Raw genomic sequence first — 19,016 nt, forward strand, 5'->3', positions numbered from 1 at the left:
AAGGGCGGTGCCCAGTGGATGAATGAACTGAAAGGCCTCTCCCAGAACAGCCTGGAGCTGGGCCATCTGCAAAGAAGCTTTCTCAGCCCCCAGCCCCAGGATGGTGTGGATGTAGCTTGGTTTAGGGGATAGATGCTGGGCTTTGAAGTCTGACAGGCGGGTCCGAATCCCAGCTTTGCCATCTTCTGATCTTGGGCAAGTTCCTTAATCATTTTCAGTCTTATTTCTCCCATCTGTAGATGGTGCTGATCATTCTACCTATATCGTTATAAAGATAATTCACGTAAAACGCCAGATGCACTGCCTGACACACAGGTACTTAATGGTATTATTCATAATTATGAACGGAGATTTCTGAGTGGCTGTTGGAGGGCCACCTTGGCCTGTGGCCTCCCTTTAGAGATCTTGGCTTGGGTGGGGCAGGGGAGGTGCCAGCATCCCCAGACAACCCAGACTCTTACGTCAGGCAGCACAGTTGACCTTCCAACTCTAGCCTTTGCCCTTCCAGAAAGTGACCTGGGCTGCCCTCCTCCTGACCTGGGCCAGCCTTGCGCGGGGCGGGAGCTGCGGGGGCCCGCAGGCGGGCTCCTGGTTGGTTGGGTACGTCTAAGCGGTGGTGGCCTCATGAAGCTGGCCATAACATTGGATTCAGAATCCAGGGCCCCAGGCCTCCTGGGCGGTGGGTTTCAGAGCTTGGAGTGGGTGCTCTGTGACTTCTCTTCCTGCGACCAGGAACACTTCAGTTTCTGGTCCACCACCCCATTGGGCATCCCTCCCCCAGCCTGCCAACAGACTGGTCTTCCTCTGCAGTCTCTCTCCCTGCCATCCAGCCTCTACACCCTACAGCCACTCCCCTTAGGTCGGAATTTGTCAAAGGCGGTTCCGGGGAAAACTAGCTCTATGGGATTTTAAAACGTGTTTAGTGAGAAAAGTATTTTGCTCTCTAGTCACTTTGGGAAAAGCCAGATTCTTTAAGGCCCTTCGCATGGAAACGTGCTTCCTCCCCTCCAGAGGGCGTAGAATATACAGCTTTCACCCAACCATCTGACCAGAGAATCCTTCGCTCAGGGAGGACCCATTTCCAAGGAACAGACCTCAGGCAGCCTGGTCTGGAGTGTCCTGGCCACTGCCCTCCTTCTTCTCAGAATAGGCCTCCTTCAGTGACAGTGCCCACCTGGACAGACCCCATGTGGGCGTCCAGGCACTGCTCTGCAGCAGCCGTGCTCAGTTCACACGGCCCAAAGCACTGACCCTCTCCCCGCTTCCTTCTGGAACTTTTCACAACTGGCCTTTGCCACAAGGACAGATCCCTCCAGCTCCTCAACGTGGCCTTCTGGCCGGTGGGCACGGGGCCCCTGCCTCAGCCACCCACGTGCTCCGAGGCGCCCGGCACTGAGGCGCAGGGTGGCTCCCAGAGGCCCCGGTGTGAGGGCTAGTGGAGGGGGCAGCCTCGCCCCCTCCCCTCCATCCAGAGCCCAGCCCCCCTCTAATTGTTGTATAAGCTGAGCCTCTGCCTAAGATGTTGTTGCAAGGTTGAAAAATAAGTTTTAAAACTAGGTTTCTAAAAAAAGTTGAAGGTCTTTAGTGTCTAGAGTGGTTGGCTTTTAACTCCCCCCGCCCCGCAGCAAGTACTGGCTCCTCTCTGACCCCCGGTTTCCTCCTGCCTGCGATGGAGACGATAAGCCCCACCTGGGTCCTGTGTAGAGCCAGGGCCCACGTGCTTGGGGCTGTGCTAAGTGCTTCCTATTCACTAACTCATTTAACGAACACAGCAGCCTACGAAGTAGGCACGGTTATTAGTTATCATCGCCTCCGTTTTACAGATGGGGAGCCTGAGGTATTCGGAGAACAGCATTTTGCTCCAGGTCACAGAAGCTGGCAAATGAGAGTCAGGATTTGAACCCAGGCAGCCTGGTGACCTTAACCGCTAAGCTATACTGCCCATGTAAATGAGATGATAACAAGGGTCAAATGAGGTTATGACATCAGTGCTTTGTAAACTGTAGAGTGCCTTGCACAGCGAGAGTGTCAAGTCAGCACACGATTTTGGAGCACCTAGTGTGAATTTTTGTCTCTCAGCAGACATTCAGGAAGCATGTTTTCAGGCTGCCTGTGGGGTGCCCAGCTTGTCCCTGGAGGGTTCCAGGGATGAGGCTCCCACTCCCAACCTGGGTCAGGTGTGGTTTAGTCCCTGAGTAGCCTCATACCCAGAGATTCCCCGCATGCAGATTTGATGGCAGCCAGGGTGACGGGCACCAGATCCCAGCTGACTCACCCCCTGCACCACAGGCCTTCTAGAAAGAGGCAGGACTTACGGGGTCAGTGTGCCAGCTGCAGCCCAGCTGGGACGCCAGGAATCCACATGGAGCCACGGGGACGTCACAGGGCTTCTGCAGAAAAAACCACAGATGCTCCCCAGGGGGAGCAGAGCCCTTGCTCCCACCAGGCTTGGCATAGCCTGTCATAGTCACCCTGTCCTTCCCCACCCCCCCACCTCGAGACCCCTGAGAGCTCCCTGGGGCAGGCCCCTATTTGAGTGGTCTGGGCCCGCAGGCCTGCCCTCAGCCGGCACCTGCAGGAGGTTCCTGTACATGGGTGGGCAGGGAGAGCCGAGAAGTTCAGGGCAGCCAGGGCTCCCGAGGCCCGGGTGTGGCCCTGGCCCCACTTCTGACCCAGAACAGAGGCTCAAGGCTCTGCTCCACCTCCACCACTGCCCCTGCCCTGGGCCTCAGTTTCCTCATCTGTAAATGATGGACCTGAGCAGATCCCCAGATCCATTCTAGATCTAAGCCATGAGGCCTGCTTGCTTTCATCATCTACCACTTTCAGTGCAAATCAATCTTTTTAAAAATCTGACAGTTCATAGGAACTAACTAAAAGAAAAGGTATACACGTAAAAATAAAAGGCCAGGCTCAGGAGAAACAGCTACTGTCCTGGGCCAGCCTGTGTCGTCCCTGTGTGACTGGGTAGTAATCACCCACCCGCTCTGAGCCTTAATCTTCTCCTCTGCAAAATAGGATAGTAGTGTCCCCAAGCTGCTGTACGGCCGTGGTTGATGTAAGGTTGCTTGAAATGTGGCTGGCTTGCCTGAGTGGTCCATACGTGGGCCGTCAGCTCAAGAAGAGCCTGGCTCTGACTCCCAGTTTAGGGAAGAGAGAACTAGGTGTCAGGACTTGGGAAATCCGCGTGCAGGCCTCTGCTCATGCCCTGACTGGCTGGTGACGCCAGGCTAAGTTCTCCTCTAGGCCTCCGGTCACTCCTTTTAAAAATGGAGCTGCCCAGGACTTCCCTGGCGGTCCAGTGGTTAAGGCTCCACGCTTCCAGTGCAGGGGGTTCGGGTTGGATCCCTGGTCGAGGAACTAAGATCCCACATGCCTCCTGGTGCGGCACAAAAAAAAGGAGCTGCCCAGAGGTTTTCTTCTCGTGTGTCGGTACCAGGTGGTTAAGAAGGGTGGGCAGAAGGGTGTGTGGAGGATTGGCTGGGGCATGTCTGGACCCAGTGGGAAGAGTACGGACTGATTGGCCATGCCTGTCATGGGTGCGGGAGGTAGGAGTTGCATCCTATACACCACAGCCTTATGTGCTTCTTAAGGGCTCATCTAGTTATATCTGACTCTCCTTTGGACATGCCATTGCCCCTGCCCCTGTCTGGAGCTCCTGGAGAATGCCAGGTGAATGGATTTGGAGGCTTGAGGGGCTGGGGTAATGAAGACACAGTGGAGAACACCTCTTTGTCCTAGAGCTGGAGCTGTAGGAATATCTGCAGGGTATTTACAGCCTTCTAGAGGACACCAGATGGCAGTCAGGGGACCCTGGCTCTATCTCCAGCTCCATCCCACCCTGTGATCTCTGAGTGCCCTTAAGGAGCTGTTTCCACCCTCCCCCTTTCCCACTGCATGGCATCTGAGCCTTTTGTCTGGCACATACGGGTTCAGTACTTGTTCAGTTTCTCTTTTCATTCTGAGGAAACAAAAAGCAGAGGTGGCATAGCCTTGGGAATGAGAGAAAACCCAGCAACCTTATCCAGGGCTGAAGCTGGCCCTCCTTCACCTTCTGGGGAGAGAAGCTGGCAGTGGAAGTTCACCCTGAGGTCACGGACTTGGAGTGTGGCCAGAGGGCGGCAGGAGGGTTTGGCCTCAAGGGCATGGCCTGGGCCTGCTAAGGTGTCACATGCCCCAGGGGGATGAGGCACACCCCAAGTACAGCTGGGATTCCCAGCACAGCGTGGGGTGGGTCGGGACAGTGGGTTGGCACATTTGTCAGCATAGCATCAACACGTGTTCTCCCAAATCAGCCATCCTCTCCTCTGGATTAACTCTTGTGTCCCAGAAAAGGTTGTCAGGTGTACAAGGCTGCCCTCAGGAAGCCCCCTCTCTGAAGCGCCCAGGGTACATTGTGTTGTCCCATCAACGACCATTGACAGTAGGGGTTCCTGTAGAGGAGAGCGGGAGCTGGGAGATGGGGTCATGGAGAGAAGTAGGTCCACCCTTCCAGGAACCTCAAGTGCCAAGCCAGAGCGTCTGAACTCTGTGGCCAGGAGGTGTGGAGCCTGGTCGAGTCTTGTCATGGGGCACTCCCGGAGTTGAGAAGGGGGACCTGGATTTGGAAGAGCTGTTGTCCAAATCGGGACTTCCCTTTTCAGAACACTGCCCTGAGTGACTTCACTTACTCAGCGCAGTGGGCCGGGAGGCGATGCACCTTTCTGTTTGATGGATGAAGTCTTAGGGAAATAAAGTGCCCTCCCACAGTCTCCCAGCCAAGAAGGTCTGGCTCTCAGGGCCCACCCCCTACCCAGGGGCCTCACCCCATGCAAGGCCACAAGGTGGCCCAAGGGCCTGCTCCAGCTGCCTGGCCAAGAATGGGAAGCAGCTGGTCCCGGTCAGCTGCCTGGAGTTGCCTCTTTCCTCCCTCTCCCCACTCATGTCTGTCCCTCTGCCCCACCTCCCTGACTTCCCTGGGATAGGACACAAAGTCACTCTGACTGTCTTTGCTTCACCACCACCCTCTTCCTCTGCCTCCAGGCAGCGTGTCTGGTGCGGGCTGCAGAGCTGCTACACCTCTCTGAGCTCCTTTACTTTTAAGAGGAGGAAGGCATCAAACTCCATCAGTGCTTGCTTAACTTCCGTCACTTTCATACCATTTATACTATGTTTAAAATGGTTCTTTAATCCTTTTAGGTTTGCCATCCCTCCCTTATTTAACCCTGTCCTAAGTAATAATATCCACGAACTCACCAGTGATAATTGTTCTAGTCCAGATACTTCACTATGAAAATGTACAAGTTTTGCCCATGGACCGCCTAAAATCGTCTTTGTTCCACCAGTGGTACACGCATCACTCTTTGGAAACCCCAGACCGAGTTATCAGAGTCTCTCTCCATCTTAAGATCCTCTGATTAGGGCTGAGTCATTGGGTTTTCAGCTCTTGCCACTCTGGGCCCAATGATGGCCATCCATCCACGCATCCATCCATCCATCCATCTAATAAACATTGCTGAGCACCTGCTGGGTACCAGGCCCTAGGCTAGGTTCTGGGAATCCACACCTGGAAGACATTCCAGCTGACGGGGGAGCTGGATGCAAAGACACCCCACTGGTCTAGTACCACCAAGTTGGGGGTGCGTGACAGGGGCACTGAGGACATAGAAGTAGAAGTGAGTGGCTCTGCTGGGGGAAACCAACCAAGCGGGTGACCATTGAACCAGACCTTAATGGATGAAGGGGGCCAGGCATTCTGGGCTGAGGCAAAGACGTAGAGGTGTGATCTTCAGAGCACAGTCCAGGAAGCAGGGAGCAGCCCCACGTGGAGGACACAGGATCAGCGGGGAGTAGTGGGAGGTGGGGGCCAGGCAGAGGAGGACCTAGAGTGACACTGTCACACTCAGGTCGCTGTTGAATCCACGACATCTGCCCCTCTTGGAGTCTGAGAACTAGAAAGGGGCTGGTCGGGATGGGTCCCCTGGAAGCCCAGGCTCTGCCACCAGGCTGACGCGCAGGCATGTCCCAAGCTCCTTGGCCCTGGCAATGTCTTGGAATGCAGCCTCTGCTCTGCAGACTGTAGGTATAGTCCCCCCACCCCTGTTGACGGCACTGCTCGCCCCGGGGGAGTCTGAGCTGCAGACGTGCATGGTGATTGAATTGTTTCTGCACACCACTGCTCACACAGCTCCCCTGGGGACTTGCCACTTGCCTGTGCAAGCTGTCAGGAGTTGTGTGTGCTCTGTACGTCTGGGCCAGCCCTCAAGTGTGTGCATATACCTATGCGTAAGTGTGCAAAGGGGGTACATAATTATGTGGGTGTGCGCACACACATATGCAAATGCCTCTCCCCTGGGTGCTTGTGTGTGAAGTGTGCCAGTTAACTTGTCTGACCTCAGAAGGGAAAAATAAAACACACTGATGTTAGTACTGCTGATGTCAGCCCCAGGGAGCTGCCTCCAGGGCTCCAAGACCCCACTTTCCACAGGGCAGCTGAGAGCACCCTGCTCCCCGTTTCTAGGCAGGAGCCTGCTGAGGGCCATGTGCCTCCCCCAGTGTTTCAGAACACGAGAGATGCGTCCAGGGAGCCTGGAGATGACCCAGGGCCCTCCTTAGACCCCGACAGATGAGTTCCAGTCCCGCTTGCCCTTGTCTCCCTGTGTCCATCTTGCTGCATGAGGACCCAGGACCCGGTGGTTCCCAGGCTCCCTTTCGACTCTCAGCAGTCTACTCTCTGAGCAGCCCTACGTGCCTGAGAGCAGCTAGCTTTTCCTGAGCATGTCTTCTGTTCTAGGCTCCTCTGAGGCTGAACTTGGCCATGCCCCACCAGTGGTGAGTCGTGCAGAATGGAAGCTTGTCCCTTTCAAGAGCTCCCCTGGGAGCTGAGAAGACCGGCCAACCCACATGTCACCATCAGAAAACCTGCCTACGTGCAGTTAGGCCAAGCCGAGCGAAAGCTGCAAGGAAAAGTGTATAGCAGAGAGAGGGGCAGTGTCTGCGGTCTTAGGTGACCCTGGAACAGCGGTACTACCAGAGTTTCCTGGGCCTTCAGGCTCCCTGCAGGCCTGCCTTGAGACAGCCTTCGCAGTTCTAAAGTCAAGTATCCTGCACTTGTTGAGATGGCATTTTCCAAACAGCTGGAGCTCCTGACACCAAAATCCTAAGATGTTGAGTTTGAAGGGCTGCCAGCAGCCTGCTAGCCTTCGTTTTACAGATGGGAAAACTGAGGCCTGGAGGAGGGTGGCAGAGCTGGGCTGCCTCCAGGCCCCCAAGCTGACTAGCTGTGTATCTCCTGCAGGCTGGTGGCTGCTCAGACCAGGAGAGAGGGCCAGGGGCCACAGGCGGTTGACCGCCTGAGCTCACTCCCCACTGGGAGGTAGGCAGATGGTAAGAAGAAGGGCCGAGGCCCTGGGTACACCCAGGGCCGGGCCAACAGTGATCTCCAGTTGGGAGGGAGCCCGGCCTTGGTGGGCACTGGAGTTGCAACCGCCACGGAGGATTTGTAGCAACTCGACTCTTAGCTTAGAGGAGTCCAGGCTGGGAGGAGAGAGACTGCAGCCAAGCCCAGCAACGCTCCTGCGGCGGAGAGCGACCTCTGCTGGCCTCTGAGCGCTCGCCACTTCCCGGCGCTGGCCAGCAGGCAGGGAGCCCAGTGGCACCAGGATGGCCTTAGAAGCAGGTGGATGGGTTTGGACAGGTTGGGTGGAACCAGGGGAACATCTCTTTGGGCTGAGGCACAGACTTGGGTGGGGACTTCCAGGAGGCCCTGACAGTCTTGGAGGAGTTGGAAGAACAACACATTAATGGTTAGAAAGGCAGAGGGTTTGAATCTCAGCCCAACACTGTCCCGGCTGTGTGATCCTGGGCAAGTCACTTCTCCTCTCTGAGCCTTTTAGGATTGAGTGAATTATCAGTGCACAGGGCCTGGCCTGGTGCCTAAACACAGCAGGTGCAGAACTAATGGAAGATCTCAGACTGCCCCTCAGTGAGCTATTAGCTCTCTCATGCCTCCTTCAGCCCTCCTCCTCTCTCCATGTCCATAATCTTTAGCCTTGTAGGCCTTGACTCTTTTTCTGCAGGGGTGGAGCCTCCAGCCCCATCCATTCCTGGTGTTAATAACCCCAATTTCCCAATGATCTTGGTGGTTTAAAAATGTCACCTCACCTGTGAGTATCTCCTTAATTAGCCAGACATTTTGTTATTTTATAGATTAAGAGCTACGCGACACACAGCTGTCCCTGTGATGTCTCTCCTGTCAATGCTCTGGGTCTCACAGGTGTCCCAGGCCTAGCCATTCATTTCTTGGTTCCTACAACATGGAGCCCCAGCCTGGGAGAAAAGCCCCCTGGTGTCTAGATCCAGCCCAGACATGCTGTGTGACCCGGGAAACAGCACCTGTGGGCCTCAGACTCCCCAGAATAAAACCAGCTGAACTCGGGGTGGTGGGAGACCTCAAAACACCTTTGGCCAATGATATTCTGAGCATCTTTGAATCCAGAAGCCAACTCAGTCCAGCCACTGGCCTCTAGAAAGTATTGCCCCTGAGCCAGAGTGGAGACAAACCTGACAGTCTATCTCCCCTTTACTGTTTGCTTCCTCGGGGGAAACCTGTGGCCCTCTGCCACAGCTCAACAGGGAAGGACAACCTCTTGGCCCCCAGGTGGCTGTCTGGGTGAGTCTGGACTCCTGGTGCCTGCTTGGGGCTTCCCTCGGTGGGCTGAGCAGCCCCAGGCCCCAGAAATGATCTGTCAGTCATTCTACAAGCATTTATCAAGGCCCCACTAGGTCTCTGACACTGGAGACAAAAGGCCGTGCCCATCCTTGGAAAAGTTCCTACTTTTCTTTCTTTCTCTTTTTTTTTGGCCGAGTCGGGTCTTAGTTGCAGCACACGGGATCTTCATTGCGGCATGCAGACTCTTAGTCGCGGCGTGCAAACTCTTAGTTGCAGTGTGCATGCGGGATCTAGTTCCCCAACCAGGGATCGAACCCGGGCCCCCTGCATTGGGAGTGCGGAGTCTTACCCACTGGACCACGAGGGAAGTCCCCCAAAAGTTCCTACTTAGAGACAGAGTGTTGTGTGGCCACCTAATCCCTCACAAGATTTCCACAGTGCAGGTTTCTAGCCCCCTGGGCAGTTAGCTTCATCAACAGCACCCCCTGCTGGCCTCTTGGGCCACCACAGGCCCTTTGTTCTGGTTGGCTGCAGCCTGCAGCCAGGGGATTGAAGCCTGCACAGGCCTGGGGTTTCTTTGTATTTTCCTTCCGGCTCCTCCTGACTTGGCGCAGGCCTTTGTTTTTTTCTGGGTTTTTTTGGCTGCGTTGGGTCTTCGTTGCTGCGCGTGGGCTTCCTCTAGTTGCGTCAAGTGGGGGCTACTCTTCGTTGCGGTGTGCAGGCTTCTCGTTGCAGTGGCTTCTCTTGTTGCGGAGCACAGGCTCTAGGCGTGCGGGCCTCAGTAGTTGAGGCACGCAGGCTCAGTAGTTGTGGCTCGCGGGCTCTAGAGCACAGGCTCAGTAGTTGTGGTGCACAGGCTTCGTTGCTCCGTGGCATGTGGGATCTTCCCGGACCAGGGACTGAACCCGTGTCCCCTGCATTGGCAGGTGGATTCTTAGCCACTGCACCACCAGGGAAGTCCCGAGACCTTTGTGTAATGGGTCCCTTTGGTTTGGCGTCCCTGCCCCACTGACTGTGGAAATGGCACTCTCTCATTGGGACCCTGACAGCCAGTGTTCACTCATGTCCTGGGTGGGGCTGGAAAGACCCGCCTCCCCGTTTACCTCACCAGGCCAGGTGCCTGGGAGACCAGCAGGGTCTCTTCCACTCAGATGGCATCTGGCACCAGGAACTGAAGTGGCCTCACCGAAGGTGGCATTGGCTCACTCCTGCTCTGGGCCCCACCCACGTCCCTGCTTCCCTCACCAGGGTTTGTCCCTGGTCCCTGGAGTCCTCATCATGTGAGCACTGGCTGAGGTTCCATGCAGGTAAACTCAGCAGGAGAAACCCAGCCCCTGCTTGGGGGACCTACAGGTGTAGCAAGGAGAGTAACCCTGTCACCACTCTCCCCGCTGATACACACACCTACAAGACGGTGGTACCCTCCACCCTCCCTGGCCCATCCCCAGTACCTGTACAAAAGTTTTGGTTGTAGTGGGAAAGCCAGGATTCTGGAGCTGCTACTATAACCCCTGAGCTTCAGTTTCCTCATCTGTAAAGTGGGGATATAGTAACAGTGTCTTTGCCTAGTGCCTGGACCAGCACCTAACTTATAAGAGGAATTCAACAGTCACCTAGTAGGTGACATGGAGTGGATATGGGGTTACACCAAGAGTTCCACGGACCCAAGAAACTGATTTCGTTTCCATCTCTCATGCCCCATACAGCTAGCACAGTATAGATATTGATAAGTGTTTACCAGGTGAGTTGGAAGCATGCATGGATGGGCAAGGGGAGGCTGAAGATGTTTGGGTGGGTGGGTGGATGGATGGACAGACGGGCATTTAAATGGATAAGTAATGGAGAAGTTGGATATCTGGGTATGTAAATGTGTGATTGTGGCGTGAATGGAGGGATGCTGGTGGGGTGAGGGTAGGAGAAATCAATGTGGGGATGCTACTCCCATTTTTACCTTTTTGCTGGAAAGCTCCAAGGTGAGGTGAATCCAACAAGCATTTATCAAAGTACAAATGCCTAAATGACCCAGAAACTCCACTTCCAAGAGTGTGTTCTCTAGATTACTTCACACATAATGATGTGGCCGATATAAAAGGCGCTCCCTCAACACTGTTTGCAATAATAAAATCTGGGGGCAGCTCAGGCCTCATCACTTGGGGAAGAGTGTGAGCCCCTGGAGCAGAAGGGCCTCTTCTAGGCCCTCGGGCCTTAGGACAGCACCTGGCACGGGTGGACATTCAGATGGCAGTTGGATAAATGATTCATCAGTGCCTGGGAATACCGTGCAGCCACTAAGAAATGAAAAGGCTCTTTATGTCTTGATGTGGAATAAACTTTGAGATATTATTAAGAGGAAAAAAGCAAGGTGCAGATGGTGTGTACAGAATGCTGTCGCTTGGGCTTCCCTGGTGGCGCAGTGGTTGGGAGTCCGCCTGCCGATGCAGGGGACGCGGGTTCGTGCCCCGGTCCGGGAAGATCCCACATGCCGCGGAGCGGCTGGGCCCGTGAGCCGTGGCCACTGAGCCTGCGCGTCCGGAGCCTGTGCTCCGCAACGGGAGAGGCCACAACAGTGAGAGGCCAGCGTACCGCAAAAAAAAAGAATGCTATCGTTTTATGGGTTTTCTTTTTAAGGAGTGGCAGGGGATAGTACACATAGATATTTGCTTCTCTAAGATGAGTCCCTCAGAAGGAGACGGATGACACTGGTTCTCTCAGGAAAGGCCCCTGGGGGCTGAACAAGGCCAGCACTTCACTGGACACCCGTGATTTTTGAACCACGCAAATGAGTTGCCTTTTCAAGCACAAATGGAACGACAAGAAGTGCTTTAAAGGAGCTGTGTAGCGAAGAACTCCTTGGAAGAGGAACAGGGCATTCTTCGCGAGGCTGCGGCCAGGCATGGTGTCAGTTTCCCCAACCAGGGTGCCCGTGCTGGGGGCAGAGAGCCAGGGCGTGGGAGCAGACAGGCAGACACGGTCCAAGCTTCCACTAGCCATGGGACTTGGCAGATTTCAGACCTCAGTGTCCTCATCTGCAAAATGGAGATGCTTCTAGTCTCACAGAGCAGGCGTGAGGAGTCAAGAAGAGAATGCAAGGGCCCAGCCTACAGAACGTACTTGGTAGATGGGACTTGGTGACGCGGACGGAGATGAGGGGCCTTCAGGGGGCAGCGTTTCGAGATAGCAGAGAAGGCCAGGTGCTGGGGGCCTCTGTTGAGCACCCTGTGTCTGACCCATGTGTCTGCAGCCTGGCTTCTGGGAGGGCAAACAACCAGTGACGAGCAGACTTACGCTTTGGCCCGAGGACCTGGACCCATGAGCAGTGGGGGGACCAGAGGTGAAACCTCTCTCTTCTCTCTCTGTCTCGCTGCCTCTCCTCCTCCATCGCTATCTCCATCTCTGCCTTTGCAGTCGAGGCCTCCCTGAAGAGGCCTGGGGGCTCCAGGGGCCTCCTCACACGCGTGCTCATGTGCCCCAGGCCCAGCGCCATTCAGGAAGAGTGAGCCTCTTGAGTGTGACAGCTGTGTCCCCCACCCACTCGGCCGTGAACTGGCAGTCAGAGCCCCGGGGCCTCGTTCGAGCTCTGACACAGGCTCCCTGTGCCACCCCGGGTAACTCCCTTCCTCTCTCTGAGCCTCAGTCTCCTTATCTGGAAAAGGGGGGCGGTGCTGAGGGCTGCCCTCCTTCTTTCCCGGGAGGGCAAAGGGGAAACATGGAATTGTGGTTTGCAAACTCTAAGGCGTGGGGGATTCGGGGAGGGCACCTATGACGGGGCTGCTGCACTTAGACCACACGTGCAGTCAAGGTCGTCATGTGGAAAGATCCCTGTGCACACACACGCGCGCGCACACACACACACAGCCACATCGAGTGGGTAAGCCCTGTGCCGGGAACCTGCGGATGGAGCCGTCATCCCCACCACCGCTGCCCAACACGCACGTGTGTGTAGAAATGCGTGGTGGACACGCCTGCCCAGTGCCCACATGAGCCACCCACAGAGAACACCCAGGAGCACCTCCTGCCCTCAGCCCAGATGGGGTTCCCCCAGGGCTGAGCGTGGAGAAGCGCTGGCTGGCCGTGGCCACAGTTCCTCCTTCCAGCGCGGGGCTGCCCGGGGCAGAGGCCACCACAGCTCACGAAGGGCCCTGGAACCCGCTGGGAGCCACTGAGGCCAGCACGCCTGTGTCGGGGCAGGAGGGTGGCGATGAGGCCGGCGGGCCTGGCACAACCCCAGTGACACCCACTCTCCTCTGTCTTCACAGGCTGGACAACGTTCATGGCTCTCGGGTAGAACCCAGTGAAACGGCCAGAATGAATTCTATGGACAGGCACATCCAACAGACCAATGACCGCCTGCAGTGCATCAAGCAGGTGGGTGTGTGGCCTGGGCTTGCCCCTCCGCCTCTGGCAGCCAGGCCCGCTGGCGAGGGCGGGGCAGGCGAGGCGGGCAGAGCAGTGGGGATGCTCTACACTGTGTAGCTGAGCACCCAAGGTGCTGGGTGGAGGTGACAGTGGGCCAGGCCGACTGCCTAAGTCTCCCCAGCTGCCCACCTCGTGAGAATGTAGCTGGCACGGACCAGCCTCACACTGGAATCACTCACCTGGGCTCAAAGGCCGGCTCTCTCCTGTCCCTTCCCTTCCCTTCCCAGCTGTATGACTTTGGGCCAGCGCCGTGCCCTTTCTGAGCTCTGCTGTGCACTCTGGGCTGTTTTGAGGATGCAATGAAGTGCCTAATCTCCTTCCCAGACCCAAGCTCCCCGCTTCCTCTGCTCCAGGGGTTCTCTGTAAAGAAATAGAAAAGGAAAGGTCCTGGGAAATTCAACCGTCTTACAGAAAAGGAAACCAACGCCCAGAAGAGGGAAGGGAGTCACCCGAAGTTACACAGTCCTGCCCCACAGGTGCCAGCAGGGCCTCGTCCCAGAGGGTACAAGTTCCCCCTCCTGCCTGTGCTCACACCAAGCTTAAGACGCGATTCGCCTGCCAGTACCCTGTCCGGATTGCTCACGGTGGGCTCAGAGGTCCCCCCTTTAAGAAGCCTGGTTATGCTTGGGCAGGCAGATGCCCCCCAGTGGTGACCGGGAGTGATGCGGCCACCCTCTGGGCTCAGCCTCCCTGCAGCCCAGGGCAGCAGTGTCCCTGCACAGGCTCCGGTGTTGTTTTACTCCAGGAAGGAGGAGATATGGCGGAAGGGGCAGAGGCTTTGCCATCAAACCGACCTGAGCCCAAATCCTCACTCCTCCACATATCCACCCACGGTATAATCTCAGGCCTGTCCCTCTGTTTCTCTGAGCCTCAGTTTCCCCAGTGAAGTGGGTCCAATAAGGCCGACCTCGTAGGATGCTCTAAGGACATTGTGGGCGGAGCACGTAGCCCAGGCTGGCACGTGGCAGGTGATCAGCTCACTGTGACGGGGGCTCTTGTCCTCAGTGTCGCAGTGACAGGGAGGGGACAGCTGTGGCGAGGCCCCTGGCTTAGGCGGGCTTAGCTGGCAGCTCAGGTAGCCAGCAGAGCCCTCTGGCCTCAGGACCCCAGGGGGGAGGCAGGGGCAGAGCTCACAGTCCCACCCCCACCCAGCATGCCCCCTCCCCGCCGAACACCAGGGCCCAGTAGAGCTGAGGCTAGTCGGCAGGAATGAGGGATGTGTTCCGTCCCGTTAGCGTCGCACAGAGCAATCTCGGAAGCCTGGGCCGGGTCTGAGGAGAGGAAACTGAAGCCTTGTTACAGATTGAACTCCGCAGAGCAGCTCTCCCAAACGCCAATTACGCCTCTGTTCCCCGTCACAGAATAGAAACCAGACGATGGGCTCCTCCTCTGCCCTTCCCTCCTTCTCCTCCGCCTCTAGGCTCTGCGGGACTCTCTCCCAGCTCTGCCTTTGACCCAGTTTCTTCTGCCCATGAGGGATCAGCTGTCAACGGCTCCACCCCCAATAATACAGTCAAGCCCCTATGCCAAAGCCCTCTCTGTGTGCTGGGCAAACAGCTCCCCCTAAAACCTGCTCACAACTTGTCTTTTCTCTCTGCGTCTGACTCCCTGCAGAAATCAGGGTGCCCTTTCGTCCCTGGGCCTCCCAGGGATCCAGCGGGGGCAGAAGCCCACCCAGGAGCAGCCCTCTCGAAGCATGGCTCACAGGACTCAGATTTACCAGTCAGCGAGCCTGAACCCCCGTTCCACCACTCATTGGTGTCCTGACCTTGATTAAGTCACCGCTTCATCTCCCGTCGTCTGTAAATGGGCATCGTGATACACACCCAGCCATTGGGTCCCAGAGCTGTTGAAAAGCCAGGGATCGCCTCCACTGCCCTCCCCCGGCCTGCCCTGCACACACACACACACACACACGCACGCACACACACACACACACAGAGCTCTGCGTTTGGGCCAGAGAGTGGCACACCTGTGAGGGTGAGCAGGCTGTCCAGATGCCCCCCCACCCCACCCCGGGCTATCCAGAGCTCCCTGTGTCCTCCACGCCCACTCCCGCACTTCCAGGCACACACAGCTCAGCACTGATGTCTGCTCCTCAGCTGCCCCAGAGGGCGACCGCGGCTGGCTGAAGACTGTTAATTCTCAGATGTCCCATATCCTAATTAGAAGAGAAAGGTCTGCGTGCCCTGAGGATGATGCGTGTTGGCTGTGCCTACCTCTGGCTGGTGGAGCTGTGGCTCCCACCGGGGGCCTCACAGCCCCCGACTCTCGGTCCTGCCTGACTTCTATGGCGCAGCCTTCCCTGTCCACCCACTCCGGTTCTAGCCACTGCTGGCACGCACCAGCTCCTGAGCACCCGGCTATCCATCTTCCCTCCAGGCCTCTGTCTCGGCTGCCTTTCTCCTTTCTCAGCCTCAGGTACAGGGAGAACCAGTGCCCCCTCTACAACATGCCTTACTCATGTCCCCACGGGCTTATCTGGGCTACACGTGCAAAGCCATGCAAATCAGCTAATTCCCGCACAGCAACCTCCCCAAACCCCAGGTGCCCTTTTGAGTATCTGTACTTCCCATTTCTGAGTCCTGGTGCTTCCTGGGCACCCGGTTACCTCACCCATCCTGCTCTTTCTCCCTTAAGATACAAGCCCTGCAAGGTGTACATCAGGTCTCCCACCAGGCTGAGTTCCTCAAGGGCAGGGGATGTGCCGTATTCCTCTGTAAGTCATCAGAGTCCAGGCCAGGGTGGGGCCCAGATACGCTGGGGAAGAATGAGAGAGGGGTGGGCTGACAGATCGATAGCTAAGGGAATGAATGGATGGGTGGATGGATGGACAAGTGGAAAGGCAGTTAGGTGAGCAGATGGTATGTGGATATAGACGATGGATAGATGAATGAATGGATGAGTGGGTGGTTGGATAAGTTCTGGATGGATAAGAAGATAGGTAGATGAATGGATGGATGAGTGACGGATAAAGTAGTAAATGGATGAATGGGTTGGTGGGCAAGTAGATAGATGCATGGATGAATTGATTGATTTTTGGATGGATGGGTGGATGGGTAGATGGTTGGATGGATGATTTGATTCACAGATGGACTGATAAAATGCATTCATCACTTGGTCTGGGTAGCCAGTCCCTAATCTGGGCATTGGTGTCCCCAGCTCCTGCTCCAACAGACTCAGAGGCCAGTGGATATAGCCCAGGAGGATCTTCTGAGAAATTGTAGAGATGGGCAGGCTTCCTGGGGAGGGATGAGGTATTAGTATCCAGTAACAGCCACAGCCAGGGAGGCCTCTGCCTGTGATTCAAATCTGTGCTCCCATCCCCATATCATCAAAGGGTAGCCAAGCTCAGCCCACCCAGCCCTGGCCTCTCCACTGGGGACCCGTTCTGAAGCTGCCAGATTGCTGGCCAGCTCTGCAGATGGACCATCCTTCGGCCAGCTAGCTGCTCACTAACCATTAATGCATGGACTTGGCCCTAATTCTGTGAATGGGGCCCTAATTCTGCTCTCAAGGGGCTTGCAGGAGAAACAAGAAACTGTACAGAGGTCCTAGCGTATCGGGCAATAGCACTCTTTACCAGACACCTGCTCTGTAGTGGGGATGTCATGACGTATGCTGGTTCTAGACTTTGCGGCAGCACTGCAGGCTGTCCCCACCCCGTTTTGCAGATGAGAGATCTGGAGCTCAGGAACACACCCAGGCTGTGTGACTCAGTGGCCGAGATGGGGTTTGGTCCGGGTCTATCCTGTTCATTTCACTGCATCACGTAGCCACCTTGTAGTCTAAAACAGATGACAAAAGCACAGAGAGGGCAGGAGGTTTGGCCAAGGCCACAGAGCCACAAAGCAATAGCTACTGAATGGGGTGCCTGACGTCCTTTCTACCAGTGAGTTGCGCCCATGAGTCACTACCCATAGCCCATGCCGAAGGCCACGTGAACTGGCTGGGTCGAGAGTGGAGAAGCTCAGAGGTGGGCTGGACCCTTGGGGGCCAGAACAAAACTGGGCCCATGAGACTGGGAGCCCAGAGCCCCAAAGAGGTGTGCCGAGGGTGGGAGTGCTGTAGGTGGGCGACTCTGAGAGCACCAGGCAGTGGTTGCTGACCCTGCTAATTGGGTGTGACATCATGGAAATAAACGGAATAAGTCAGTTAGCAGAGGGAGACTGCTAGGCAGGGAGTTAACCGATTTGCATGGCTTTCCACGTGGAGACCAGATGCCGCCCGTGGCCTTGGAGGGGGCAGGTTTTAGGGAGGGCACGGGCGGCAGAGGCAAGGGCCCGTGCTGCCCTCTCAAAGGGTCTGCTTCTAGCCGTGGATGTCCTCCCGTGTTCTGCAGGAAGATTACACGCAGGGAGCTCTGTCTTTGCAGAAAGAGCCGTGTGTGGGGCTAGGGCGGGAGCTGCCGAGTACACAGCGGAGCCTTTGGGAGACAGAGTCGGGGCCAAGGGCAGCCCCACGTGGGAGCATCCCACGCGCCAGGCTCTCTGCCAGGGGCCGTATAAGCCTCGTCTTGTTTAATCCTCACCGTGGCCCCCTAACGGAGGGCTGTGTCGCTGCATGCTTGCCCTCTTTCTTTCCTTCATCTCTCCCTCTCCCTTTGCTCCCACAGAGGGAGGATACCCCAATTCATTTCACTTTCCTCCATCCACTTTTAAATCTTGCCTTTCACAAACCACATTGTAATAGCAGTGATGAAACCCTAAGCAAGACAAAAATTCCCACCACCAAGCCGTGATCTGCCATCCCCATTTTACAGATGGGGTGACTGAGGCTCAGAGAGGGGAGGGGTTGCCCTAGGTCAGTAGATAGTTGTGGATGAAGGCAGTATGACTCCAGGGCACCAGCCCCACAGGGGCTCCCCCAGCACATTCGGCTCGCCTCCCAATTCTGAGACCTGGCAGCTCCTAAGCCCCCTCCCTGCCTTGGCTCTGAGGCAGACTCTCACTGCAAGTTGGGAGAGAGCCACTGCCCTGGGGACAGCTACTGTTCCCAGTCTCTCCCAGCACCGAGGACACAGGGATCCCAGAAGGTACCACCATCCCCTTTGCAGCTGGCTTACACTCCAACCCCTGTGGACACCTTCTAGGTGTCCTGGTGGAGGACCCACAGGCGGTCGCACCCAGCCCTGGAGTCCCAGCTCAGCCCCAACCTGCTTCATGACCCTGGACTCAGTGCCTAGTCCGGCCTGGCCTGGGAAGACACGGATAAGTGTTAAGGAAGGAAGGGGTAGCCATGGAAGCCACCCTCCACCCCTGTCAGCCCCGTGGCCTGGCTCTGAAGCAGGATCTAGAGGCCCTGGCACCAGAATTCATTCTCCGTTAACTCAGACCCCGTAACTGGGTGGGGCCTGCACCCCCGAGCTGAGCCAGACTGAGCCCAGGAAATCTGGGTTTGGGGAATAGGGGTGGCTAAGCCACATAACACCTGACCACGGTGTGACAGTAACCTGGGCACAAGTGCGCTTGAGTGCACCTTCCCGGCTGGGTGTGGCCTGGAGGCCTCTTTCTGACGCCCCTGCTCTGACTGTTTGGCTATGGCAGGGCTTGCTGAAGCCAGAGCAGGCAGCATGGTGGTGGTGGTTACTGGGGCAGGGGTGGGGGTGGGTGCTCATCAAGAAGGAATCTCCAGGGCCAGTCTGTCCTGACTCAGGGAGAGCCAGCAGCCCCAAGGATGGGAGCTACATGCCACCCTCCTGAAGCCCACAGGGTTTCCTACCCCGCTGCCAGCATCCAGAAGACATTTTAGTGTCTAGTATTAGTGCCCTTTTCTAAACCCTGGTTTTTCTATCTTTGCGATGGGGCCGCGAATCCCCACGCCACCAGGAACTGGGCTGGGCTTGGAGGTGCAGAGGGAAGGTGGATGAGAAGGAGTTTGAGAAAACCCATTACTCGTGGCCTGCCCCTTTCTGTGTGTCTCCTCCCCAGGGATGCCTGGGGTCTTTGCG

General features: G+C 56.4%; 1 protein-coding gene across 1 annotated transcript in view; it reads left to right on the forward strand.

Annotated features, from left to right (window-relative positions):
• ZMIZ1 (zinc finger MIZ-type containing 1) overlaps window positions 1–19,016 on the forward strand; it is a 166,013-nt gene that overhangs the window by 46,353 nt on the left and 100,644 nt on the right. The window contains 1 exon segment of the mRNA XM_032607301.1: window positions 12,907–13,015. Within this exon segment, the coding sequence (XP_032463192.1) occupies window positions 12,956–13,015 (60 nt within the window). The 5' untranslated portion in view covers window positions 12,907–12,955.

Source organism: Phocoena sinus, chromosome 16 (assembly GCF_008692025.1).
Source record: "Phocoena sinus isolate mPhoSin1 chromosome 16, mPhoSin1.pri, whole genome shotgun sequence".
Taxonomy (NCBI): Eukaryota; Metazoa; Chordata; class Mammalia; order Artiodactyla; family Phocoenidae; genus Phocoena; species Phocoena sinus.